This window comes from Triticum aestivum, chromosome 5A, assembly GCF_018294505.1.
Source record: "Triticum aestivum cultivar Chinese Spring chromosome 5A, IWGSC CS RefSeq v2.1, whole genome shotgun sequence".
Lineage (NCBI taxonomy): Eukaryota > Viridiplantae > Streptophyta > Magnoliopsida > Poales > Poaceae > Triticum > Triticum aestivum.
Genome location: NC_057806.1, coordinates 303,572,337 through 303,599,729, shown reverse-complemented (window position 1 = coordinate 303,599,729; position 27,393 = coordinate 303,572,337). Strand labels below are relative to the sequence as shown.

Below are 27,393 nucleotides of genomic sequence, written 5' to 3'. Positions count from 1 at the left end.
ATTGTTACTAAAATGGGTCAAAAGATGTCAATCGAACTATTTGTTTACACTTTATGCAAGACAACAGTGAACTGCAGGATGGTAAGTAAGAACCTTGTAGCCTTCTTTTTACTGCCCGTAATGAGTTGTGTTAGATGACAATATATGAATCTTTTTTCTTTTGCAGTGGATCCTAAAGCAGTTTACTCAAGATTACCTCTCAAACTACATGATTGGTGGCCGGCCATCACAAGGAGTTGGACTAGAGTCATGCATGCCTTCTGCATCCAAGGGAGCACAATAGGGCCATTTGCTTCAGCTTGTTCAGCAACTGGAATGTCTGTCGCCTCTTTCTTTACCGTCTGTAATAGTACAAGTATAGAACCCTGGTACATCATTCTTTATTTGGTGCTTCTGTAATTCTTAAACATATGTACCTGTGAATCGAATAATGCATCAGTTATTTGAACCTGATGGATATGAATAAAGATATAGCCTACTTTCAAGTTTAAATTAGGTACAATTTTAAATAGCAACAATTAAATTAGGGCGAAATTACATTGTGTAGGTCATTACGGCACACATGGTTGGTAAAACACAAACGTTTGTGATATACACCATAATCCGAGACGGTTCATAGAGAGGAAACGTGTGCAAACATGCACACAGTTGCCATTTGCAAAGCGTGTGTGATGTCAGACACTATCACATACGGTGCGGGAAAACTAAATGTGTGTGATTGTCTACCTATCGTACACGGTTTATAATCATGAATTGTTTGTGATGTGCCATGCATCGTAAAACTCCCGTGCCTAGAATCTGCCTGGAAAACTCCCGTGCCTGGAATCTGCCTGGTTTTAGGCAGAACCACAAAACTCCGAATGCGATGGCAATGCAAGCACAAACGAGTAGCAAGGATGAAGCGTTTGGGATATTTAAGATATCGGAAATGATTATATAGGGGCAATTGTATGCATGAAGGCTCCCTATCCCCGACGGTTTCTGGGTCGTGTGGGAAGGACCCCCCTATCGCTCACACTCACTTGGCGACGGTTCCAAATGCCAAAACCATTTGTCTAGGACCGACACTGTCGGATTTTGGGTTCCGGCAGACCCTTGAGGTTCAAACACTAGGGTGCACGCAGAGATTTCGCCTCCTACCTACCTGCACCCCTCCGCCTCGCTAAGATCTAAGCTAAGGAAAGAGCAACACAAGAGACACAAGGTTTATACTGGTTCGGGCCACCGTTGTGGTGTAATACCCTACTCCAGTGTGTGGTGTGGTGGATTGCCTCTTGGGCTGTTGATGATGAACAATACAAGGAAGAACAGTCTCGCGAGGGTCTGCTCTTTGCTGGGGGGGGACGAACTGCTAGGAGGAGTTCAGTCACCCTTCTCTCTCTGATTTCGATCCGATCCTTGATCCTAGATTTCTGTCTCTAACCTTCCTTTTACCTCGAACCCGACCTTCATCCTTGTGGGCGGCTGGTCCTATTTATAGGCAATGGCCCTGGGCCTCTTCCCAAATATTGAGCGGGAAGGGCGCCAACAATTGGCCATTTTGAAGGGGAACATCTAGTACACTTATCCTGACTAAAGTTGGTCCTCGCCTGCACAAAGCTCTGGTCGTGACGCTATCTTGGGCTCCACGATGACCTCCGTCTTGCGGTCCTCCTGGTCTTGGTCTTGTTGCACCGAAACGGCAACCTTTGCCTGATGCCTCAGTACTCCACGGCTGTGCTTGCCCCCTTTGCACCAAAGGGGAAAGGAGGATACTGCGCGGGCTGGCGCCTGCCTGGTGCCCTTGGTCGTCATGGCTTGCATCACGAGCACCTCGTGAGGTACCCCGCCTTGATCTCTCCGCCTCCTCGCGAGCCAGCCTGGTGAAGCCGTGCCTGAGAAAGCTCCGTGTCGTCCACCCCGCGAGGCTTGGCCCCTTGCGAGGGTCTTGGGTCTGTGTTGATGAAGATGGGCCGTGCTGGGCCCCCCTTTGAGCCATGTCGCAGGCCGCAGGCAGGCAAGTCTGGGGACCCCCGTTCCCAGAACACCGACAGTAGCCCCCGGGTCCAAGGCGTGCCCGGACTTGGCCGTGCTGGGAGGCGGAAGGGAAAGAGTGAAGCACCGTGGGCCCTAACAGCCTGCGGTCTTGGGCACTGCGTGGCGGTTGATTGGACGTGAGCGCCTTAGAAACCGCGCGAGTTGATAAAGGAGCGGCATCTGCCTAGGCTTTGCTTTTTTGCTTTCTCCGGTTGCTGCTCAGATCCCCTTTCTTGCGCCTCTCCGTCCTTCCTCCAAAATTTCCAGATACACTCCGACCGCGTGACCTAGGAAGTCATGGCGCCTCATCAGTCCCCGGCCGTAGCTTGGTACTCGTCTGCCCTGGACTCGCCGAACGTGTCGAAGGCGAGCCTCGCCCGGTTGCGCCGGATGGCGGCGGCACGGGGCATTTACGGGGAGAATGTGTTCAAGGCCGGCTCCGCCACCCCTGAGGGTCAAGAGAGCACCTTCTATCCGTTCTTCGTAAGCGCCATTGCTGCTGGCCTGGTGCCTCCCTTCTCCGAGTTCTTCTTCTCTGTCCTCCGCCATTATAAGCTACAGGCTCTGCATCTCCACCCCAACTCCGTCCTTCTCATGGCGATCTTCGCCTATTACTGCGAGGCTCATGTAGGGGTGCAGCCCTCAGTGGCCTTGCTGCACCACTACTTCTACCTCCGGACCTCTCGCGGTCCTGCTTCCACATGCGCGAGCTTCATCGCGTACGGTGGCGCCATTGCCATTTCGAACCCCGAGAAAAGGATTGAGGGCTTCAGGAGCAAGTGGGTCTTGGCGGATGCTGGGCGCATCCACCCTCGGCTGATCTTGCCCATGGAGCAACCCACGAGCTCCAGCGATTGGGGTCGAGCGGAGCTCACGGACCCCCGCGCGAAGATGGTGTTGGATAAGATGGACGCGGATCTGAGGCCGGCCAACATGGCGGCGGCGAAGCTGACCGGCGCGTCACTGCTGAGGGAATTCCTGGAGCACCATCTGGCTCCGCTTCGGCAGTACTCGCTTCCGATGTGGAGGCCCCATCCGAGCCCCGTGGCCTTGGCCGACGGAGATCTGGCTGCGGTCCTCCAATCTCTGTTCGGGGGCGATGTGGCGAGGTTGGAGGGCGCTCCGACGCCCTTGTTCCTCCGCGACGACTGGGAGCAGGTAGTGGAGTCCATGCCCGTCTTCAACGGGGACGGGCCCGTGCCCATGGAAACTCCCGAGGAACCGGTGGACGTGCCCTCCGATGACTCCAGCAAAGAGGAGGAAGGAGGGGAGCGGGAAAAAGGGCCTGACTCCGAGGCGACTGATGGAGAGTCGAGGGCTCCCCTCCCCCGGCGCAGGTCCCGCGTTCTCCGCCTCTCTCCGAGTGATGACAACGAGGATGATGATGAGCAGGACGGCGGGGGCTTGCCCCCGATCCCGAAGAAGGACAGGACCTGGATGATCTCCCGCGGGTCTGCCCCGGCCCCGAGGTGGACCGCAGACGCACCTTCCACTTCCAAGCTTCCCGAGGTTGACCCTTCTAGCCGGCTTTCGGGCTTCAAATTTGGCCGGAGGCCGCTTGAGCTCACTGGCGACGACCCGTAAGCGCTTGATTCTTGTCTTTATTTCTTGTTCTGCTTCTGAGGCTTAACGTCCGCATCTCTTGGATAGGCTGGCGCCCGCAGCAAAGAAGCCGAAGGGAGCTCCTGAGGTTCCATCCGTGGTAGCGCCTCTGCCCGCGAAGGAGGGTGACCGCGACGCACGGGCTTCTCCTGCCCAGCCGTCCTCGCGAGGCCTGGCTGAGCCGCGGGGGCGAGCTCAGCCCCCATGGCCCAAGTGGCTCCCGAGGTGCCTTTGCCTGCTGCCGCCACTACAGCCGTTGGGGCGCAGCAGACTCCGCCTCAGGATGCTGTGGCCGCGCTGCTGCCTTCTCCTTCTACTCCACCGATTGCTGTTTCTCCGACTACTCCTGCCGTTCTGGATCGTGCTGCTGCTGAGCTGGACCGGCTGCGGCAGGATGTTCTTGGCGCCGACCCTCGCTTGGTGGCCGGGCACTTGGAGCTGGTTTCAGGATGGATTCAATCCGACGCTTCGATTCGGGCGGCACTGGTCCAGGCCTCGACGGCTTGCGATGAGGAGAAGCAGGTCATCCTTGAGGTGAAGGCTGCTCGTGACGTAGCCCTGGGGGAGGTGGTCGACGTCCGTGGTCGCTACAAGGCGCTGGAGGACGAGCTGCAAGGCCTGCGGGACCAGCTCGCGAAAGAGGTCCGCCTTCGCCAAGAGCAGGAAGAAAGCGTGAAGGCTCGTGAGGCGGCAGTCAAGGAGAGGTAGGTCAAGCTCAGGAAGCCCCGCGACCGCCTAGGCGCGCTGGAGCAGGAGTTGGTGGCGAGGAAGGCCGAGCTGGATGACAAGGCTCTGGTTCTTGACGAGGACCGCGTGGCCTTCACGGAGATGGAGGCGAAGGCTCGCTCCTCGCTGAGGACGCTTTACGACAGCGGCCTGGAGAGCCCGCTGGCTGGCACCGAGGACGGCCCCGCCAAGCTGCTTCCCTTCCTGGTTCGTGCTCTTGAAGATGTCGCCCTTGGCCTTGGCCCCACGGTCGAGGCCGAGGCGCGTGTCTTGTCTTCTGCAGCGCTGACGCAGGTCCTCACCCACATCTACCTTCGCGATCCCGGCATCGACCTCGACAGCCTGCTGGAGCCAGTAAGCAGCGAGCGTGCCGCTGCCGCTGCCGAGGCCGTGAAGGGTCATGCGGAGGCTCTACTGGGGAAGTTCTGGGCCTTCAGCACCAAGCCGAAGCAAGGCGCTGCCGACCCCACTGCTCCATGAGGCGAACCCACTCCGCGTTGCTCCACCGCCGACAAGTGACTCCGTTGTGGCTCTTGTCCTGCCTTTAATTCCTGCACATGTATCATGCCTCGTGGAGGCGTTTAAACTTGCATTTGGCATTGAGATAACAGTGTGGACTGTAATATTTGCTTTGGAATTCCTTGAGATTTATGCTTTTCCTTCCTACTTGCTTATGTTCTACACCGGCAGAGCCCGGCCCCGCGCATACCTCAGCCGCCGTTAGCCCCTACCGGAAACCAGGACGAGACCAAGGAGTGAGGGGCTACGTGACAAGTTAGGCTCCTGAGTCGCGATGCTCAGGAGTCCCCCTTGGCGCACGAACAGCAAGTAGGGAGGTATGATGTGGGTGGATCTACCGTTCTACGTCTGCAGAGCCCGGCCACGCGCATACCTCAACCACCGTTAGCCTTTCGGAACTAAGGAGTGAGGGGCTACGTGACCAGTTAGGCTCCTGAGTCACGATGCTCAGGAGTCCCCCTTGACGCTCAAATGGCCTTCGTACCTTGGCTCCGCTCTGGGAGAGACGCATGGCGAACCAGGCTCGGGGGGGCCTGGCTGGGCGGCGTGCGTCTGGGCGTGACCCAGGTGCAGCCCCCGTGCCCAACCCCCTCGCGCGGCACTCCCGAGGGGAGGCGTTATGATGAGGCTAGACACTGAGCTTTGGGCTCCCTGAGGTTGATGCGGCCCGGGGGCCACCCTCAGTTGTTTATCACCAGCGCGGAGCATAGCGCTTCCGTATGTGTACGGGCATAGCCGCTCCTCGGCAGTGTCGTCAGCCAGCACGGAGCATGGTGCTTCGACTGGTACGTGGGAGGGGGCCCCCCTCCGGGAGGAGCCCCCGGGGCGTGTACAGCCCCGCCCTGACACGTGGCTGGCACGGTAGGGCCTGGCGAGGTGTATCTGGGCACCCGTGAGCCAGCGCGGGACTTACGGGGCCCTACCTCTAGGCGGGTTGCGCCTGGCACTGGGCCTTATCTTGTGATGTGTCCCTGCAAATTTGGTTAGATGCCGGCACTCTACGTCCTCGGGTCCCGGCCCTCGAGTTGGTCTCATCCGTCGCTGGTATGCCAGGTCGTGATGCCGTGGACAAGGCCAGAGGGTGAGGGCTGGAGAGCCAGTAAGAGCCCTGAATCACGATGCTCAGGTACCCCCCCTTTAACGTGCAAGTGGTCGGCGTGGAGAAGAAGAGGTGCCGTGGACCGGCATCAAATAATCAAGCATGGCGGGTCGAACGCATAACCGGAAATAAACGCAAAAGGGATACATGCCGCTGGGTCTGGCCCGAGCGACTTGGGGATGATGCAGCCCGAGGGGTGCCCCCAACAAGGTAAGCTAACAACATGAAATAAAAGGGATACATGCCGCAGGGACGGACCCACGCGGCCTGGGAATAATGCAGCCCTGGGGGGGGGGGCGCTCCCGGCTGGAAATGAAACTTGTAAGATGTCACCTGATGATGTTGAGGACGAAGGACTGTTGGTGTAGCAGACTCGGTGGGCTGCGGAAGCCGATCCTCACGAGCCCCCAGGCCTAGGGGCCTCGGGAGGCTCCAGAGGCGCTGGTGGCTCCTCGCGGACCATCTCCATCTCCGCCAGGGCTGCGGAACGCCTGGCCTCTTGTGCCTCCATGATGCCCCTCATGAGGCGCTGGTACGTGGCAGCCGCGTTCGGTAAGCCGTAAGGCATGCGAACGTAGCTGCGGGGTGGACCTCCGCAGCGCCCCACTCGCGAGGGCCAGAGGCGCTCCAGAGAGGCGACTTGATTGAGCCCTGTTATGTCAATGCAGACGCGCAGCCCACCATCCTCGCCTGGATGGGGAGCCACTGCTGGTAGGTGGCGGCCGCCTTTCATGACTCTTGACTCCTGTAGCTCCTGAATGGCCTTGCTGACGAACTCCTGAGGGTCTGGCTCTCCTTGCCTTACTCCTTCTTGAGGGAAACATGCTTCGAAACACGCCTCCATGTGGTGCCCAAGCGCCTCCCTCGTGACCCTAGCTAGGTCGGTGGCCCTCCAGGGGAGAGCCCCCGAGCCCTGCCTGAGGAGGGCGCCAGGCGCGCTTTCCTATGTGATGTAAGGAGGTTCCCCCTGGGCAGGCGCGGGCCCAGAGGGGCCTGCCTCCTGGGGGGCCGGGCTGTACGATGTCTTCTTCTTCTTGGGGGCGGTCTCGGGAAGCCTCCTACTTCCGCGATCCGGGTCTTCCAGTGACGCGGCCTGAAAGGCTCGCTCCAGGGAACACGCCGCATCCTTCTCTTCATAGGGCACCGTGATGACTCCACCACTTCCTGGCATCTTGAGGACGTTGTAGCCGTGGTGAGTTACGGCCATGAACTTGGCCAGCGCTGGGTACCCAAGGATGGCGTTGTACGACAGGCGAATGTGAGCGACGTTGAAGTCGATGAGCTCGATGCGGTAGTTGTCGCGTGCCCCGAAGGTGACAGGGAGGCGGACCTGCCCAATCGGGACCGTGGAGCCGTCGATGACTCCGGAGAAAGGCTTGGTTGGCTAAAGCTGGTTGTAGGGCACTTGGAGATTGTTGAATGTTTCCACAGACAGGACGTTGAGCCCTGCCCCGCCATCGATGAGGGTCCTGGTGACCACCACGTTGCTGATGATTGGGGACCAAAGCATCGGGAGGGCTCTGACTGTAGCCGCACACTTGAGCTGATCTACTGAGCTGAACATGATGGCGCACGCCGACCAGCTGAGAGGGCGCGTGGCTTCGAGCTTGGGGAGGACTGCATTCACTTCGTGGGTGAACTTCTTGAAGATGCATTGAGAGGCTGGGGCTTGAGCCCCGCCCAGGATTAAGGCAATCGCGCGCGGCTCCTGGAAGCCCCCAGCCCCCTCGTCCTGGTGGCAGTCCTCGTTCCTCCTTGGCTGCGGTGGCAGCGGAGGGAGGCCTGCGTTGCCTTGCGGGCGATCCTCACGAGGCTGATCCCTCCAGTCTCCCTCGCGAGGCGGATCTTGCCAGCGATCCTCGCGAGGTTGATCGCGCCACCCTTGGCCCGGACCACGGTCTTCCCAGCGTCCTGCGTTCCTTCCTCCTCCTCGTCCGTAGCCCCGGTCACCGTGGTCGGGGCGACGGCCGATCCTTCCTTCTCGCACGACTCAGAGCTCTTGACATTCGTTGGTGTTGTGGGTGTGGACGTCGTGGTACACACAGCATCGACTGCCCTTGGGAGGTTCGGGCAGATCTCTGCCCCGCTTGGTGTCTGGTTCTGCCGCGAGCACGGCAGCCCCCTTGCGCTTCACATCCTTGGCCTTGGGCTTCTTCTCTTCTGGGTCTGCGGCAGGCAGCTCGAGGAGGGAGAGACGCCCTTCCTCAGCCCTGGCGCACTTGGTTGCCAAGTTGAACAGCTCCAAGGAAGTGCACAGGTCTTCATGCATCGCCAGCTCCTCCTTCATCTTGACATCGCGCACGCCGTCAGAGAAGGCTGAGATGATGGCCTCCTCAGTCACCTTGGGAATCTTGAGGCGTGCGTTGTTGAAGCGCTGGATGTACTTCTGCAGGGTCTCCCCGGGTTGTTGCTTGATGCGGCGCATGTCGCTCACGGCGGGTGGCCGGTCGCGAGTACCTTGGAAGTTGGTGATGAAGCGGGTGTGCATCTCGTCCCAGGAGGAGATCGTGCCTGGGGCCAGGTTCAGGAGCCAAGTGCGGGCCCCGTCCTTGAGCGCCATGGGAAACCAGTTCGCCATGACCTTCTCGTCTCCGTTGGCAGCTTCGATGCCCAGCTCATAGAGCTGGAGGAACTCCGCAGGGTCGGCCGTGCCGTCATAATGAGGAGGCAGGTCTGGCTTGAACTTGCCGGGCCACGCGACGCTGCATAGCTCGATGGTGAAGGCACGACAGCCTGCTGGGGCCGCGGGAGGCCTTGGGTGACGGAGAGCTTGGTCTTGCATGTCCCCACGCGCTGCAGCTGGGAGCAGCGCGGGGTCTTGGCGTGCGGGAGCAGGAGCATGGTCGTGACGTGCTGGAGCAGGGAGCGCCTGGGAAGCTTCTTGCGGGCGAGGGACTTCTTGGCAGCTCTGCTCTTGTCGCGCTGGCACCTGACAGAGCGGGTTCCACCCAGGGGCCACGCGCCTTGGAGCCATGGCGCCTTCTTGAGGAGGAGGCGGCCGGGGCGCCGCCGGAGCCTCGTCGCCAGCGCGGGGCGAGGTGCGGTGCAGTGGGACGGACAGCGCAGGAGAGCCCCCTGCGGCGCGGACGAGCTCGGCGACGCGGTCAAGCCATTCTTCATAGACGTCGTCGACGGGACGGTAGCGCAAGAGCTCGTTTGCCGCGATGAGCGCAGCTCGAGCCTCCATGGGTGCGCGGAGCGTGCGGGACGAAGAACCAGTTGGGGTGAGCGAGGGAGTAGCGGTGTGGCCGTCTTGCCGCACTGACGGATGCTGAGACGATGCTTCCTGCTCGTCCCCCGCCGGGCCGGTGGCGGCGTTGACGGCAGGTGACGGGGAACGGCGAGGACGCCCGCCGACAGGAGCCGTCTGGGCGACGTGGAAAGTGAGAGCGGCCCGGCGCTCGGCGCGGGCCCGACGAGCGTCAGACATGGGCACGATGGTCGAAGGAGAATGGGGTGGTGGAAGACGAATTCTGGCGCACCCCTACCTGGCGTGCAAAATGTTGGATTTTGGGTTCCGGCAGACCCTTGAGGTTCGAACACTGGGGTGCGCGCGGAGATTTCGCCTCCTACCTACCTGCACCCCTCCGCCTCGCTAAGATCTTAGCTAAGGAAAGAGCAACACAAGAGACATAGGGTTTATACTGGTTCGGGCCACCGTTGTGGTGTAATACCCTACTCCAGTGTGTGGTGTGGTGGATTGCCTCTTGGGCTACTGATGATGAACAATACAAGGAAGAACAGCCTCGCGAGGGTCTGCTCTTTGCTGGGGGGGGGACGAACTGCTAGGAGGAGTTCAGTCACCCTTCTCTCTCTCTGATTTCGATCTGATCCTTGATCCTAGATTTCTGTCTCTAACCTTCCTTTTACCTCGAACCCGACCTTCATCCTTGTGGGCGGCTGGTCCTATTTATAGGCAATGGCCCTGGGCCTCTTCCCAAATATTGAGCGGGAAGGGCGCCAACAATTGGCCATTTTGAAGGGGAACATCTAGTACACTTATCCTAACTCAAGTTGGTCCTCGCCTGCACAAAGCTCTGGTGGTGACGCCGTCTTGGGCTCCACGATGACCTCCATCTTGCAGTCCTCCTGGTCTTGGTCTTGTTGCACCGAAACAGCATCCTTTGTCTGATGCCTCGGTACTCCGTGGTTGTGCTTGCCCCCTTTGCACCAAAGGGGAAAGGAGGACACTGCGCGGGCTGGCGCCCGCCTGGCGCCCTTGGTCGTCATGGCTTGCGTCACGGGCACCTCGTGAGGTACCCCGCCTTGATCTCTCTGCCTCCTCGCGAGCCAGCCTGGTGAAGCCGTGCTTGAGGAAGCTCCGTGTCGTCCTCCCCGCGAGGCTTGGCCCCTCACGAGGGTCTTGGGTCTGTGTTGATGAAGATGGGCCGTGCTGGGCCCCCCTTTGAGCCATGCCGCAGGCCGCAGGCAGGCAAGTCTGGGGACCCCCGTTCCCAGAACGCCGACAGACGCGCGCCAGTGTAAGGGAATGGTGAAGCAAAAGGTTATTGGAACCACAGATACAACACAAACTCAGAATCAAGCTTTCTGTTCAAGGCGAAATGATATGACGAGGAAGATCAACATAAGATTAGCTCATCATCGAAAATTGTGCTCCGGGAAGAAGGACCAGGTAGCACAACTAAAATTTAGCATGATAATGATATAGCCGATCAGGCTAGGAATGACTTGAAGGATTATTAAACTCATAAGCAATAAAAATTACTAAGAGTTATTGAATCAGAGTGCGGAATTGATTCACTTATCGGTGTTCTCGAGTGACTAATAACTCAGAAACCGGGGGAAAGCTAAAATCCTTGAGAAGCAATACTAGATGAAGACCCATAGGAAGCAACACAGTTCCTTGTTATTCTCGAGATACCGGAGGGTAATACTCGAAGGAAGGTCAAAATAGAGGTTGCGGAGATGCATTGATCTACAGAAGACAAGTGCTTTAACTTGTCTGAGAAATGGAATCAAAGGGGAACAATCATGGTCAGAACCACGGTTGCAAAGGACCAAACATAGATACTAGACGAACTTATAACAAGGGGATTATTATTATCACAAGAAGCTTCCATGATAAGTTCCACATCGGTTCCATGGGCATGAACACAAAGTTCAAGGTCGACTCCCACTTCATCAATGAATAACCTTTCATTCATTTCTCGCTTTCGATGAAGTTGTAGTGTAGAATTTTTTATCCGGCGTAACACCAATAGAGTATGACCCATAGAAATTTCTGGGTTCACACAAATTAGGGAAAGCATTAGTTCAACCCGTCGGGGCATCTTAGGAACATTTGCAAAACTTCAGAGGTAATTAACTCAAGATCAGAAGAAGAGCATGATAGACAAAAGTAGGGGATACAATTTACCAAAGGCATTATGTATCAGGGAAGAATTCACAAGGTGATTAAATATGAAGGACACTGTCGGATGGTAGTCCAACAAAGGATCTAATGACCCATAACAGAGCTGATGTGGGTATCAGTACCCAATTAGACGAAGAAAGAATGCAAGGAGATGAGATTATAGAAACAACTGACTAATTCAAGCTCAAATGCAAAGGAATTATGATTTCCAAATCAAGGTATCAGAAGCAAACGCTTTGATAAAGGACAGATAAGTTGTATAGACTTAGGGGTACACTCGTCGGCAATTTGATTTGTCGAGAACTAGCTCATGTTCAAAATGACGTCTGAGCCGGAAAGATCATTTAAAAGGGTCAACTGATGATTGCGGGCATTCGCTCACATGTTGAATCAATAGGAACAAAATGACGGTGTCAAAGGATACTAATGAATATTGCTAGGCATATGGGAAGCATCCATAATGCAAGCAGACAAGGATTTGAAGAGGATTCTCGGAAGACCGAATAGTATTTCAGAGAATAATATTAAGCATACGAACAACTGGGGATGAACGGATACTCGATAAGTGCGAGGAGTTATCCGTAGGGGTATTCATGTGGTAAAGAACCGCAAGGCAGTAAGCTCAAAGGATTCTCGGGGCAACGAAGGGTATTTCGGGGCATCTTCTAATAACAAGGGCAACAGGGAATGATTGTATGAATGGCAAGTGTGTGTAGTTATCCATAAGGATATATTGGTGGTAGGGAATTGCAAAAGCGATGGGCATAAAGTCTCAAGAGAACATCGTAGAGTATCTTCAGAATCTTCTTGTGCAGCAGGCGATCATCTGTAACAGGGAGCTCTCTGGGAGGAATTAGTTATGAGAACCTAGAGTTAGAGTTAGCAAAATCATTTAACCCGAATAGAAGAGAGATCAGAGTCCCAGAGTAAAGATCGAGGAGTAAAAGATCATAATACCACCCAATGGTGACGTGGGCCCATAAGACACACATCCATGTTAGTAAAAGTTTTTTAGTCACTAGACTCAACTTCGGCCAAGGAGTTGGAAAGGGGCTACCTACAGGCAGTCGACTCTGATACCAACTTGTGACGCTCCCGATTCAATCATAAACTAATCATACATGCAAATGTTTACGATCACGATCAGGGACTCACGAGAAGATATCACAACACAACTATAGACACAAATTAAAATAATACAAGCTTTATATTACAAGCTAGGGGCCTCGAGGGCTCGAATACATAAGCTCGAATACACAAGAGTCAGTGGAATCAACAATATCTGAGTACAGACATAAGTTAGACAAGTCTGCCTTAAGAAGGCTAGCACAAAAGCAACAATGATCGAAAAGGCAAGGCCTCCTGCCTGGGAGCCTCCTAAATACTCCAGGTCGTCAGCGGTCGTCACGTAGTAGTAGGCACCCTCGGGGTAGTAGTAGTCATCAGTGGCATCGTCTGGCTCCTCGGATCCTTCATCTGGTCGCAACAATCGGGTATGGGGGAAAAAGAGGTAGCAAAGCAACCGTGAGTACTCATCCAAAGTACTCGCAAGACTTACATCAGTTCTAAACTAAATATGCATCTACATCAAAGGAATGGGTTGTATCTGTGGACTAAACTGCAGAATGCCAGAAGAGAAGGGGAAAGCCTAGCCTATCAAAGACTAGCATCTTCAAGTAGCTCCAAGCATCTTGCAGCATCAGAGATAAGAGTGGCATATTATAATATTAGTAAGTATGTTGTAACATTGCCTAGAGATCACTTCCTCGACTCCCCGCGAGGAAATAATCCCGGAGCCATCATATCCATTACAAGCTTCAACATCCAGTATCTAGTTCTAGTTGTAGAGATCGGGATACAACTCCGAGCGTCCGTTACCGTGGACCCTTCAGGGGTGCACCAACTTACCCAACACGCTCGATCAACTCAGGCTGGACACACCATCAGGTCATGACCGGCCTCGGCCGATCAACACACTGCAGCCCTACCTAGGCTCGACAAAGAGGTCAGCACACCGGTCTAAATCCTAAGCGCGCATGGGTCTTGGGCCCATCGCCCTTTGCACTCCTGCATGTTGCGTACGCGGCCGGTGAGAAGACCTAGCTACCTCCATTAACAAGGCAGGTGCTTACGCAATCCTAAAGGAAATATGCCCTAGAGGCAATAATAAAGTTGTTATTTATATTTCCTTATATCATGATAAATGTTTACTATTCATGCTAGAATTGTATTAACCGGAAACTTAGTACATGTGTGAATACATAGACAAACAGAGTGTTCCTAGTATGCCTCTACTTGACTAGCTCATTAATCAAAGATGGTTAAGTTTCCTAGCCATGGACATGTGTTGTCATTTGATGAACGGGATCACATCATTAGAGAATGACGTGATGGACTAGACCCATCCGTTAGCTTAGCACTATGATCGTTTAGTTTATTGCTATTGCTTTCTTCATGACTTATACATGTTCCTATGACTATGAGATTATGCAACTCCCGAATACCAGAGGAACACCTTGTGTGCTATCAAACGTCACAACGTAACTGAGTGATTATAAAGATGCTCTACAGGTGTCTCATATGGTGTTTGTTGAGTTGGCACAGATCGAGATTAGGATTTGTCACTCCGTGTATCAGAGAGGTATCTCTGGGCCCTCTCGGTAATGCACATCACTATGAGCCTTGCAAGCAATGTGACTAATGAGTTAGTCATGGGATGATGCATTACGTAACGAGTAAAGAGACTTGCCAGTGACGAGCTTAAACTAGGTATGATGATACCGACGATCAACTTGGGCAAGTAATATACCGATGACAAAGGGAACAACGTATGTTGTTATGCGGTTTGACCGATAAAGATCTTTGTCGGTGTCAAAACCGGCGGATCTCGGGTAGGGGGCCCCGAACTGTGCGTCTAGGCCGGATGGTAACAGGAGGCAGGGGACACGATGTTTTACCCAGGTTCGGGCCCTCTTGATGGAGGTAAAACCCTACGTCCTGCTTGATTAATATTGATGATATGGGTAGTACAAGAGTAGATCTACCACGAGATCAGAGAGGCTAAACCCTAGAAGCTAGCCTATGGTATGATTGTATGTTGTGATTGTTGTCCTACGGACTAAAACCCTTCGGTTTATATAGACACCAGAGAGGGTTAGGGTTACACAAGGTCGGTTACAAAGGGGGAGATATCCATATCCGTATTGCCTAGCTTGCCTTCCACGCCAAGTAGAGTCCCATCCGGACACGAGACGAAGTCTTCAATCTTGTATCTACATAGTCTAACAGTCCGGCCAATGGAGATAGTCCGGCTGTCCGGAGACCCCCTTATCCAGGACTCCCTCAGTAGCCCCTGAACCAGGCTTCAATGACAATGAGTCGGGCACGCGGTATTGTCTTCGGCATTGCAAGGCGGGTTCCTTCTCCGAATACATCACAGAAGAATTTGAATACGAGGATAGTGTCCGACCCTGCAAAATAAGTTCCACATTCCACTGTAGAGAGAATAATATTTTCGCAGATCTAATTTGCTGGCTTGTTTTGGCAGCATGACATTACGTCATGGCCCGGTGGTTATTCGAACTGTTTCTTTTAACCAGCCCCGCACATAACGCGAGGCAGTTTTTCGACACGTCTTGTCAAAGCAGAGATCATGTCCCCTTATTACGGGATTCTCATCAATAAGGGTGTGGGTAACCCAACCGCGCCATCAATTGCGGCACTTGGGGGATAAGCGAGTTTTACCAGGCAAGTGGGACGCTTAGTTTTGTCCGCCCATATAAAGGGATAAGGATTCACCTTTATATCCATGCCTTCTTCCTCCTTTGCTCATCCGTTTTCGCACACTCGAGCTCTAGCGCCCAAGCCCGCACTTCCCACCTCGACCTTCTCCAATCATGTCCGGAGCGAGAGACAGGTGGATGGTCTCCTTCGTCACGGAGGGAGACATCAAGAAACCGAGGAGAGCCGTATACCTGCCCGACGACATCGCGCACCGGCTCCCAGATGAGGGGCAGCTCATCCCCACCCCCAGGCCCCATGAGAGGGTAGTATTCCACACCCATTTCCTGCGTGGACTGGGATTCCCTCTCCATCCCTTCATCCGGGGGCTCATGTTTTATTATGGCCTGGATTTCCACGATCTGGCCCCGAACTTCATCCTCAACATCTCGACATTTATCGTCGTGTGCGAGGCCTTCCTCCGCATCAAGCCCCACTTCGGCTTATGACTGAAGACCTTCAATGTCAAGCTGAAGGTGGTGGGCGGCCGCCAGGCGGAGTGCGGAGGCGCCATGGTGGGCAAGATGCCCAACGTAACATGGCTCGAGGACTCCTTTGTGGAAACCATAAAGGGGTGGCAATCGGGGTGGTTCTATATCACCGAGCCGCGCAACCCTGCATGGGTAGTGGCCCCCGAGTTCCGATCTGGTATCCCGACGCGGCTCACCTCCTGGAAAGAGAAGGGCCTGTCCTGGGGTAGTTTGAAAGAGCTGACCGGACTCCAAACATGTATTCAAAACATGGTGGACAAGAAGCTCAAGCTTGTCAACATAGTCCAAGTCATGCTCATCCGCCGGATACTCCCGTACCAACAACGGGAGTTCAATCCGGCGCAGCATCGAACTCTGAACAGGCTCTTCGACACAACTCATGAAGACGCCTGGAGGGTGCTGTTCAAAAGTGCCGAGGTCCCCCCCTATTACTGAGGATTGCGGATTCAGCGTGAAGCGCCAAGCCAGTGCGGTAAGCTGCTTTACCTTTCACAGGATACTTATTATTTTTATATAGATTGGCACTATGCGGGATCTAAACTCCCGTACCTTTGACAGGACTGGCAGAAGATGGCCGGACAGATCGACTATCCGGCTCCTTTGCCCGAAGGCCCCGCAGACGCTCTTCTGGCGAAGATGTTGACTCCGACCCCTTATACGGTGCCGGAGAAGACCAAGAAGGCCAAGGGAACCCGAAAGAGTTCCCGACGCTAGGCGTCGTCGGACTCTCCGTCCGATGACTCTGCATCGCACTCTTCCCCCGAAGACGAGGAAGAAGAAGAAGATGCTCCCCCACCGACTGGGGGAGACAAGAAAAGGAAGGCCGCCCCAACCGGGGAGGCCAGAGGGTCGAAGAAGGGAAGGACTCTCCTTCCGGACGGTTCCACCGCCGCCGATGAAGGCGAAGACGAGTGGTTGCCCAGGGTCAAGCCCCCGGGGAGATCGTAAGTATTCAGATACCAGAATAACTCATAGGATTCCTTTGTCACACTGCTTTCCCTAACGCCAAACGCAATTATGCAGGCTGCCACGAGCCAGTATCGATGTATCATCGGACGGCTCCTTGGGCCTGTCAGACATGGATAGCGATCCAGTCCCGATCGCCACCTCCCCTCATCCTGCCGACGATGCCGGGGTGTTGTCTCAAGAGGCACCGGATCGAGGGGAGACAGTCCCAGAGGCACCTCAAGGCGACCTTCCGGACTCCGGGAGCCGAGGGGACGGAGCCCCCGAGAGCTCCGAGTTCGGCCCTCAGCCGAACACCGCGCCAGACCATCCAGCGGTTCCGAGCTCGGGCAGGTGGCCTCCTTCTAAGAGGGGAAAGACGCCTATGCCGGTGACCTCTGTCCATCCAGAGGCACCGGACAATCTGCTGGAAGCGCTTTGCAGCGCTTCCATCAACGAGGAGCACCGCACTATCATGAGTGCGGTGATCCAGAAGGTTCAGTCCGCCAAGAGCGGATTGACTGAAGCCTGTGCCAGCCTTCTAACAGGCTTCAAGGTAAGTGTTTTAAAATGTAGTAGAAATATTACTGCATGGACAGTAGCCCCTGATGCTTTGTTCGGTGTTCACAAAGAAAAGCCGAACAGAGGATCAAATAATATCGCAGGAGTCTAATATAAGTATGTCAATATGCATATGCAGGCTTCGCTGCTGGCGTCCGCCGCACTAACTACGGAGGTCGCCGTACTGAAGCAGGACCTCGAGGGGTCCAGGAAGGAGCTCAGCCTTGCCAAGAGGCAACTCGAGGAGAACAAGGGTAAGTAATACCCTGTCTTGTGTATATATAAAAGAGGACGCGATTGCAAAATGATAGGATCATCGTATGTTTGCCAGGGGCCACGACCGAGGTGGCGACCTTGAAGCAAGCGCTGACCAAGGCCGAAGATACAGCGGCCAAGGAGAGCACCGAGCGAGAGAAGCACGAGGCTCGGGTGGGCGAGGTGCAGCAAGAGCTCCAGGCTCTTGTGGTGAAGCACGAGGCATTGGAGCTTGACTCCAAGACGTGGGAGTCTGAGCTTGCCACGGCCCTCGAGAGTGTAAAAAGTGTCAAGGCCAAATCCCAAAAGGCCCTCCAAGAGATCAACGCGAGGAAGAAGATAGCGGCGGGTAAGGCTTTCTATATGCAAAGCAAGCATGTAAAAGTAAATTACCGATTACTTACCCAGATCCGGAGCTCTTCAGGAGCATTCGCAGATTTGCCCCGCAGTGTGTCCGATGCCGCACAATTTTACCAGGCCGAGGATGGAAGCTTGACGGAGATGCTGTCCTGGTCTCAGTATACTGGGACCGAACAGCCGATGCCTATGAGCGACCAGCTGAAGCAACTGGTCGAGCTGCACAAGGCGGCCGAACAGGCCATGAAGGGCTTTATAGTCCGGATGTGGCCTGGTGACTCTCTTCCCAACAGCTACTTTGGCCTGGTGAGGCGGCTTGTGGATGCCTGCCCATGGCTGGAGGTCGTCAAGCAATCTGTCTGCATTGAAGGTGCACGCCGAGCTTTCGCCCGTGTGAAATTGCAGTGGGTCAAGCTAGATGTCGTGAAGCTAATCAAGGAGGGGCCGCCAGAGGGCAAGGAGCACCGCCACCCCGAGATGTACTACGAGGGTGTTCTGCCGGGTGCCCGTCTCATCGCGACGAGTGTTCAAAAGATGTAATATTTGAGTAAACTTGCTCGTTTTATCCTGTATTTATGAAAACTTGTTTCATATGCGCTATGCAACGCTTGTTTGAATCTAAAATATTACCTTCTGTTTGGATGTTTATCCAATCTGAGAGATGGCTAGTCCTCGGCTTCTGCCCCCATGCCACGAGTGCTGGGGTGTTCGGGATAAACCTGAGCACTCTTGTCCCATATTTGGGTCCTTCGAGGGAGGTGCTCAGCACAACGAACAAGGCAACCGGACTAATAATGCTTTATCACTCTCACTTAGCCATAGAATTCTATAATTTTAAATTTCGGCGAAGCCCGTGGTATTCGGAAGGCCGAATTCGGGGCACGATACATGCCTGTAAGACGGACAGGGCCGGCCCCTCGCCCTGAGCGGCATAAGTCTTTAGGGACTCGAAAAAACTCGCCGAACAGCGACCAGTCTCTCGCCTTATCATGACAGTCAGTTTTAGCTTTCTCTACCGAGGTGCTAAGCCCGGCAGAACCGGGGCACAATCGCAGTAGTTCTCCTAGCACTACCTTGGCCGATAGAGCAGAACGTAAGGTACCAAAACATAGGAGCTGGGAAAACCCAACATTTGACCAAAGACATGATTCGGAGCTGATGCATATAATGCTATAAGTTCGGGGTGCCGCACTTGTGAAAGTGTTCGGACTTTTCACACCGCATTGTGGGGTACATAAGCCCCTGGTGTATTGGCCGTACCAGAGTGTACGGTTGCAAGGCATCATTAATGAACACACACACACACACACACACATATATATATAGAGTAGCATTATTCTGATCCCAGGATCAGAATAGTTATTTGGATCACAGCCCCCCTATATAGGCGCGATGAGTTGTTCCCGAGATTCCTTCACCGAAACCAGGAACTGCCCAAACATTGTGGCAAAAAAAAGAAACTACCCCCACCTCCCGCATCTTCATGAGTGAATTCCTTATTTGACACTACCTTAAAATGTGGTTCCCTATTTGGCCCTGAAGAAAATTTTCTTCCTTGTTTGACACATGCACTAATTTTTTTTCCCAATATGACACTCTAGTGCATTTTGTTCACTAACGGTGTTAAAGACAGATGTGAAAATACCTTTTTACCCCTGGTGCATAAAGTGAGCAAAAATCTGTACATTACAATATATACACTTATGTTACATATTTGGTCATGTTAAATGACCAATTGAGACCCCATAACTTGGACAATGATCTAATTTCAATCCAAAAAATTGTCCTCTCATTTTAATTCAAAAAATGAAAATTTGGCAAAACCTCCCCTGTAATTTGATCCCATATCTCACACAATTCACATATATATGTACATATATACACACAATATGCATCACAACATGAACAACAAACAGAAGCAGCCATGTTCACACATACATCACATTTATGTTCACATTCACCACATACATCAGTACTAGTTGGCATGCATCACATACTGTTTCACATATGAGGTCAGGTCCACAAGTACATCACATGAGCAGCACAAAAGGACATCCAAAAGTAACCATGACATTAAGGAAAACATGAGAATCACAAACTGAGCCGCCTTTTGCTTCTTGTGCTCATTGAAGGGCTTGCAGAGTTAAATTTTTTGCTTCTTGTGCACATTGCTGGGCTGTCTTGTGGCACCATAGGAATCTTTTCAGTGCACTCCTTACTCTTGCCCCTAACCTTCACAGGAACATTTGTTTCATCGCCGTGCGTAGGAAACTCAATGGAAATTGGCTCCAGATGTTTTGAGCCGGTTCTTGATCTGCACTTAGGCATGTAAGGCAGCAGTAGTTTTTAGCAATTGAAAACAAACAAATATTCATAACATGTCAACTAAAAAGAGAAACAATACCTCTTCGATCGAACCGATTCAGATTTCCCCCTTTTCCCTTTTTGTTTGTATTCTTCAAGCTTTTGCTATGGTGAGAAGAAAGCAATAAGAATACAGAACAAATTTTAATTTAACTAAATCTCAAAATCTGAACTAGTTGTAATCACCTTTTTGATGCTCCAGCACTAGAGTTAGCATGTTTCCCCCTTTTTTTGGTTGTAGTTTCCAAGCTTTTGCTATTATGGTGAGCAGAAAGGTACTTACAATTCAAACATTGTTTTCATGTATTTATGAGCACAAGTGTAAAATTACGAACCTTGGGGGAAAACACATTCTTGTTGGTACTCCATCTTCGCAAGGCACAATGGATAACTCAGCTGTTTTGGTTGTCTTTGTCCTTTTCTTTGGTGGTTCTCTACACACAAGAGATAGGAAAGTATTGAACATGTATAGTTGGAAGAATAATGCAAAAATGAGTAAATCTATACTACTCCCTCCGTTCCAAATTACTCGTCACAAAAATGGATGTATCTAGAACTAAAATACATCTAGATACATCCATACCCGCGACAAGTAATTCGGAATGGAGGGAGTACCTCACAGCCATCATTGCAGCAATGTCCTCTGGATTTCCCTTCTTACATTTGTGCCAATGATGCCCATATTCCTTACAAATAGGGCATAAGTGTTGACCACTTTTCCTTTTCTTCTCACCGCAACCTTTGTACCTCTCAGTTTTACGCCTACCAGCCGTGGCCTTCAATAGTGGTGGATGCATGAAGAATCCATGGTCAGATTTAGGCCATTGGGTCTTGTCCGGCATAGCTGGAATTAGTTGGGCATAAGCTGCTCTATATTTGTCAATGGAGAAATACAAGTCCACATAGTGTCGTATGTGTGCATTGCTAAGTGACGTGATGAATGCAAGAGCATGTTTGCAAGGATGGCCAGAAACTTGCCATTGTCGACAAGAACATGTCCCCTCTTGCAAGTTGACCACAAACCTAAAGCCACTACCACCTAATGCAGTTACTTTAGCCACTTCTTCTGAGCTTTCTACCACCTCCAAGTTTAATTCCCTGGTCATTGCATTCAGCTTCTTAATTATGTGGGGCAGAATCAAACCATCTAACTCCTTTGCTACTTTTCTCCTTCGGTTCCACAATATCATAATCAATTGTCTCGCCTTATCAAAGAGGTCATCCAAGTTCAAGGACTTGTGGTGCTTAATCCAATTGTTAAAGCTCTCGGCCAGGTTGTTGGTTACGTAGTCTACCTTGCATATAGTTGAGAATTGACTCCTAGACCACAACCTATTGTGCCACTTCCTTATACATGCAGTTGCAGCTGGCTTTGTTGTCTCCATAGCAACCCAATGTTTGTCAAATAAATATGGGTTCCGTGAGTAAGCAGCAGCCCAAAGGTGGTCATCAAACACCTTCCCATGGAACTTCTTCTTGAAGTTGGTCACCAAGTGAAACATGCATTCCCTATGTTCCGCCTCTGGGAACACTTCTTTCACCCCTGTCATTACTGCTTGACCAGCATCGGTGCATATGCCAACCCATTTGGTGATCCTATGGCCTGTCTTAGCAATTGCATGAACCAAATCCAATTCTCGTTAGTTTCAGAATCAAAGACTCCAAAACTAACCGGATACATCCAATTATGGCCATCAACGGCGGTAGCACTAGCCAGCTGCCCCTTGAACCTGCCCGTCAAGAATGTGCTATCTATTGCCAAATATGGTCTGCAGCCACTAAGGAACCCCTCTATGCAAGGTTTCATAGCAACAAAAATTCTTCTAAACCTGATTTTACCATTTATTGTGTGATGATCAATTTGGACTATGATACCGGGGCAACAACTTTCAACTTGTGCCTTAAACCTATACAAATTGTCAAAGCTGATATCCCAATCACCATATAGTTGCTTCAAGGCTAGCAACTTACCCATATATACTCTCTTGTAGTTGATTTTGACCTTGTGGTGTTCTTTAAGCTTCTTTCGCAATTCCTTTGCTCCTAGAGTTGCATCTTCAATGAGCCAGTCCTTCACCTTCTCACATATCCAGTACTTAGTTGCATTCTTCACCTTCTTTTTCCTTCTTGCACTAGAGCAATCATGACCAAAAGGTTTTTTTTCACCTACAAAAGAAGAATATAATTAGTTAGCTAAAAACTCTCAAACAATCATGCAAGAAATGTTTACAAACGAGCAAAGTTAGAGAGTTACCACTACGATACACAAATCATCTGTTGTAGAAGCATGTATCCTCCATGGACAATTATCTTCATCTCTTCTTTTACAATAGCCCCTGAACCTACATGGTGCACTCTTCTCTATGTTATACTCAAATTCATGTTTGATAGCATGCTGAGAAAGGGCCAACTTAAACTCCTTCATATTGGGATATATGAAACCTTCAGTCATAGGAGGGTCATCCTTATCATACTCTATATTTGGGAAATGATTTACCTCATGCAACTCCTCATCCTCCTCTACTTCAGTCTCGTCCTCGCTCTCATCCTTACTCTCATCCTCACTCCCATCCTCACTCTCATCCTCACTCTCACCATTAGCAACATAGTCTTGGTCCTTTTCTTTATCAGGAAAAAGAACCATATTTAGAGCTTTAGGTTCTTCCTTCAAATACATATTCTCTTCATCAATCCCAACATGTTCATTCTCCGGTATTGGGTTGCGAAGATAACTATCATCATCTTGGTCTATGTTGTTCTTAGGTTGGATATGCACATCACTATAATACTCAATGATAGGCTCATATGGTTCAGAGGGTTCCCAATATACAATGAACATCTGCACCATCTTTGACTTAACATGTTTCTCAAACATATACATCAACTCTTGGTCTGATTTTATTTCTGGAAACGTTTTCAGAACTTCATCATAGTAGTGAACATGCGCAACTTCCAAATAACGTGGCTGGTACTGCACTATAATTGATTCAACCAAATCTTCATAATTTGTCAAGTCGGAATCAATAACCTTCTCGAAATAAAAGCACATGGGCTCTTTTCTAGCTTTTTTTGGGTTGCCAAGCAATCTAATTTTCAGTATATAACAAGAATTTGGATCCATCCTGTACATAAAAGAGAAACTTATGCATGAACATTGCTACCGGATATGGGTCAACCTGCTCCTCCTTCTAATCCTGCATTTGAAGAGAAATTGTGGAAGGAACTCACCCTTCTAAGTCTGCAGCCGCACCGTGGCCCAAGCCTGCATCCACGCCCAACCTTGCAGCATCGCCATGGCCTGCACCGCCCGCAACATCGCCATGGCCTGCGCCCGCAGCTGAGCTCATCGGGAAGTGCTGCATAGCCGCGCCATGGCCGCCAGCAGCGGACCTCACCGACGAGCCATCCCCAGCCCCGCCTTGGCCACCGTCCGCCGTGCCTGGGTCGCCGTCCGCCGCGGTGCTTGCTCCGGCGCCCGCAGTCGTGCTTGATCCTCCGCCCGCAGCCACCCCTTGAGCCATGGCCCCTCAGCTCACGCCGCCGCCGCCGCTGTACGAGCCTGCAACCCGCTGCCGCCGCCGCTAGGGTTGGGGGTGGGGAATCGAAGAAACAGAGAGACGAGAGGATGGCCAGATCGGGATCGGGCTTGTGGGCTAGCGACTCTGGTCAAAACTTTTTGTGGGCTAGCTACTAACACGGGGGTATTTTGGTCCATCCAAAAACAATTTAACGAAACGGTGTAACAAAGCGGACGGCGATGTCACGTAAGGAAGAAAATTTAGACTACATGTTAAATAGGGAAAAAACAGTTCTTCATGGTCAAATAAGGAACCACATTTTAAGGTAATGTCAAATAAGGAATTCTCTCCATCTTTATCCCCAAGCCCGATCCACCTCTATCGCCGCACCAGGCCACACACCCACCACACTCCATCGCCCCGTGCCGCCATCCACCTGGCCACCGCCGCCCCCGCGCCGCCATCCACCTGGCCGCCGCCGCCCCCGTGCCGCCATCCACCTGGCCGCCGCCGCCCCCACGTCGACGTCCAACCGCGCTGCCGCTGGAGTCCGGACCACCAACTACGCCGCCGCCGGAGTCCCGACCTTCAAGCGCGCCGCCGCCGAGCCCAGACCACCAATGGCGGCGCCGCCGGAGACCCAACCTCCAACCTCAACGCCACCAGGCCCCGATAACAAAAGCGTGCCATCACCACCCCCACGACCCGCGTCGCCGGCGCCCCTCCTCCGCGGCCGGCGCTCTCCCAACCCGTGGTCGACACCCATCCTCTTTTGCGGCCAGCGCCCTCCCTCCCCGCGGCCGGCGCGCTCCTTCCCCGCGGCTGACGGGCCTCCAGCTCTGTGGCCGGCGCAGTCCCTCCTCGCTGCAGCTTGCCCCTCCTCCATGGATGGCCTGCACCGGCTGCCGGAACTTGTTGAGGTGGTACCCTTAACCCTCGACCTTCAATTACAGGTCACCAACGACGCTACAAAGAGAAAGGTCAGCATCTGGCCCTCTTTCAGTTTGTTGATTCTCTGAAGTTTTTAAAGTTGATTATAACCGTGTATATTTTGCAGGGCCCTGCGAAGTTCAGTTTTTTTATTTTCTGAAGTTTAGTTTGTTGATTTTCTGAAGAAATAGGTTCCTTCACTTGCACTCCTCTAACTAGTCCTGTGTGGTGATCTCCTCGACTCCTAGGTTCGGCACAAACTGAGAATTGTAAGCATCTTCTGAGTTTACAATGCTTGAAATTGCAGTACGTGATTATATAACATTTTAGGTGGAATTGGTCAATGTTGTTCCCTGTAGTTGTATAGTGTCCAGATCAATCGTCGATTCCTATTCTCTAAGTGATTTTGATGTCTGAAGTTCAACTGTATATGCAGGAGCAAAAAACTGTTGTTTTTGGTTCATTAGTTTCAGTTTCACAGGTTGGTTTTCTTCTCATTTTATCTCCAAAAATTAATCAACGAGGATCGACGGCAGTCCAGGATCTGCGAAGACGAGGGATGCTGTTTTTGGTTTGCTTTTGTGAATCAGCATCACCGCATTACACACCACACCGCCCACCAGCAGTACGTGTCTCTCACCATCGTCCTTCTCTCTTTCTCCTTTCTCTCTCACTCTCTCACGCAGGACACGGCGCTGCCATGGCGGCCCCGAGGACGATGAGAGCCATGCAGTATGACAAGTACGGCGATGGAGCTGAAGGCCTCAAGGTACATGCTCGTCGCCATAACGAGCTGTCTCCAAACAGACTTGACATGCGTCGTGTAAGGTTCAATGACCGAAAGGTGAGGTTCAGACGCTGCCGCAATCCGTGCGACGTATGGCTCGGAGAACTTCTTGCATTCCTACTAGAGTGAAACCGTTGGTGCTCAGGATCAGACTTCGGTGGTTCAACCATGCATACAACGAGATGAAAAGGTTGCTATGATATTACTATATGCATCAGCGTCACCTGCCAGAAGTGATCTGCAAACTCTTGAGACTTGGCCACACATGGCTGGATGGCATCCTTGCAAGCTCTGTAGGCTGTGACGATCCTGGCAGCTACCGGCTTAGTGCTGTTCTTCAGTGAGTTGAAATGAAATTTGGCAACAGGCAACAATTTCTTCATGAAGCAAGAGATGGCGTGTCAGAGTGTTTCACAAAAAGGCGAGGACGAGTGTTGGTTGAGAACATTAGCCTACATTTTTTGTTGCCTGCAAGTGTGGTTTCACCTGTCTTTGTGCATGTGGCAAAGTCTCAGCAACCTGTGCCCTTGACTTTGTAAGACAGTGGTGGTTGCATTTATAAATACTAGCAAGGAACACTTGATATTTAACTAAGAATTCATATGAAACAAACCTTCTCCATTAGAGCATCAAGTACATGTTTCCCATGGAGATGCCATTTGGCAGATGCTAGTTCCTGCAAATGCACCAAAGAAACCTAAATCGAAGTCTCGAAAGCTGCATAAAGTTCCATACCACATGATGAATCCACATATACCTGACAATGTACAGAGCGCGATGCGAACCAATACGGAAGCCACATGCCATGAACCTGAAAATGAGCCGTCATGTGTTAAGTTCTCTGCATATCACTGACTTCTAAGCAAAAATATTGTACTTCTAGTTACGCATACATTTGCCAACTCCTGAACCTTCAATTTTGCTTGTCTTTGCACCCCAGACAGTTTATCCTGAACATGAAGCATTTTTTAGTTGTAAAACACTCAGTTTTTTCTCGTTGATACAGAATAAAATCAGGAAGTTCAATTTTAGAAAGGGAAGTAGTTCGAAAATTATTACAATACTCAGATTATTCCCATACAAAAGAACAAAACAAAAAGTCCAATGGTATATCACTTGCCCCGTTCCGATAAATCATGCAAATATATAACAGAGCATTTTATTTTCACATTTTCGAAAAACAACGAGAAGTCCAAATTAAAAAAATAAGAAGTTCAAATTTAAAAACTCGGATTTTACTTTCTACTAAACAAATAAAATCAAGAAGTTTAAACAAAATAACGAAGTACTTCGATGTATATGGAAAACTCAAATTATTTCCTATTATAGAAAACAAAATTATGAAGTTCATTTAAAAAAATATTTGATGCTTATTTAAAAACATATTTTTTTCTAAAAAAGGTTGAGAAGTTCAAATTAAAATAACAGAGAAGACCGAATTATGTAAAAAATTAAAAAAATTCTCGTTAATAAAAATAAAAAGAAGAAGTTCAAATTAAAAAAGGAACAACTAAAAAAGTTTTAAAAGATTTCCCCCCGCCATAGAAAAAACTAGAAGTTCAAACTAAAACAACGAAGTGCTCAATGTTTATTTAAAAATATAGGATTTTACCTTTTTATAAAACTCACATATATTCGTTGTTATTAAAGAATCAGCCATGAAGTTCAAAACTAAAACAGTGAAGTTCGTTGTTTGTTTGAAAAATCACAAAGAAATCTTTACTCAAAAAATGCAAGCTGTGAAGTTTAGATAAAAAATAACACACAAGTTCAAAGTGAAAACAACCAGCGATTCAACTACTACATTGAGTGTTTTTCATATACGAAAAAGGAATAAAAAGGCAAAGTTAAAAAGACATTTGCTAAAAGTTTACGTGGTGGGCAAGGAAGTTCAAAACCTCTTATGAAGGAGGTCCGTGTATTTACTTGTGCAAAAACACACACACACACACAAAATATGTTAGTTTTTATGTTTTAACAAAATCCTCTTTATCCATTACAAATTGGAAAACAAAAATTCTCTACATGAAAAAAGTTTCTCCTATTCAACAACTTTCCGAGGGTATATT

The 27,393-nt window shown here is 51.1% G+C and overlaps 2 protein-coding genes across 5 annotated transcripts; one reads left to right on the top strand and one right to left on the bottom strand.

The window, feature by feature from the left end:
- Positions 1 to 19,599: 19,599 nt before the first annotated feature.
- On the bottom strand, positions 19,600 to 23,792 carry LOC123106835 (glycine-rich protein 1-like). Of its 3 annotated transcripts, XM_044528877.1 has the most exons (6): positions 22,344 to 23,204; positions 20,705 to 22,255; positions 20,425 to 20,523; positions 20,276 to 20,344; positions 20,130 to 20,194; positions 19,600 to 20,039 (listed from the first exon to the last, which is right to left on the bottom strand). In XM_044528877.1, exons 2-6 carry the CDS (start codon positions 21,637 to 21,639, stop codon positions 19,960 to 19,962), a joined length of 1,248 nt encoding a protein of 415 aa, XP_044384812.1. In that variant the 5' UTR covers positions 21,640 to 22,255; positions 22,344 to 23,204; the 3' UTR covers positions 19,600 to 19,959. The 3 variants fall into 3 exon arrangements, 2 of the variants coding, with proteins under 2 accessions (XP_044384812.1, XP_044384813.1); XM_044528878.1 differs by lacking the exons at positions 20,705 to 22,255; positions 22,344 to 23,204 and adding an exon at positions 23,318 to 23,792 and having other exon boundaries at positions 19,614 to 20,039; XR_006451524.1 differs by lacking the exons at positions 19,600 to 20,039; positions 20,130 to 20,194; positions 20,276 to 20,344 and having other exon boundaries at positions 20,480 to 20,523; positions 22,061 to 22,255.
- A 154-nt stretch (positions 23,793 to 23,946) lies between these two features.
- On the top strand, positions 23,947 to 25,921 carry LOC123103049 (vegetative cell wall protein gp1). 2 transcript variants are annotated; one of them, XM_044524540.1, is made up of 2 exons: positions 23,947 to 24,587; positions 24,723 to 25,921. In XM_044524540.1, exons 1-2 carry the CDS (start codon positions 24,228 to 24,230, stop codon positions 24,726 to 24,728), a joined length of 366 nt encoding a protein of 121 aa, XP_044380475.1. In that variant the 5' UTR covers positions 23,947 to 24,227; the 3' UTR covers positions 24,729 to 25,921. The 2 variants fall into 2 exon arrangements, with proteins under 2 accessions (XP_044380475.1, XP_044380474.1); XM_044524539.1 differs by having other exon boundaries at positions 23,948 to 24,587; positions 24,665 to 25,921.
- The last annotated feature ends 1,472 nt before the right edge of the window (positions 25,922 to 27,393 follow it).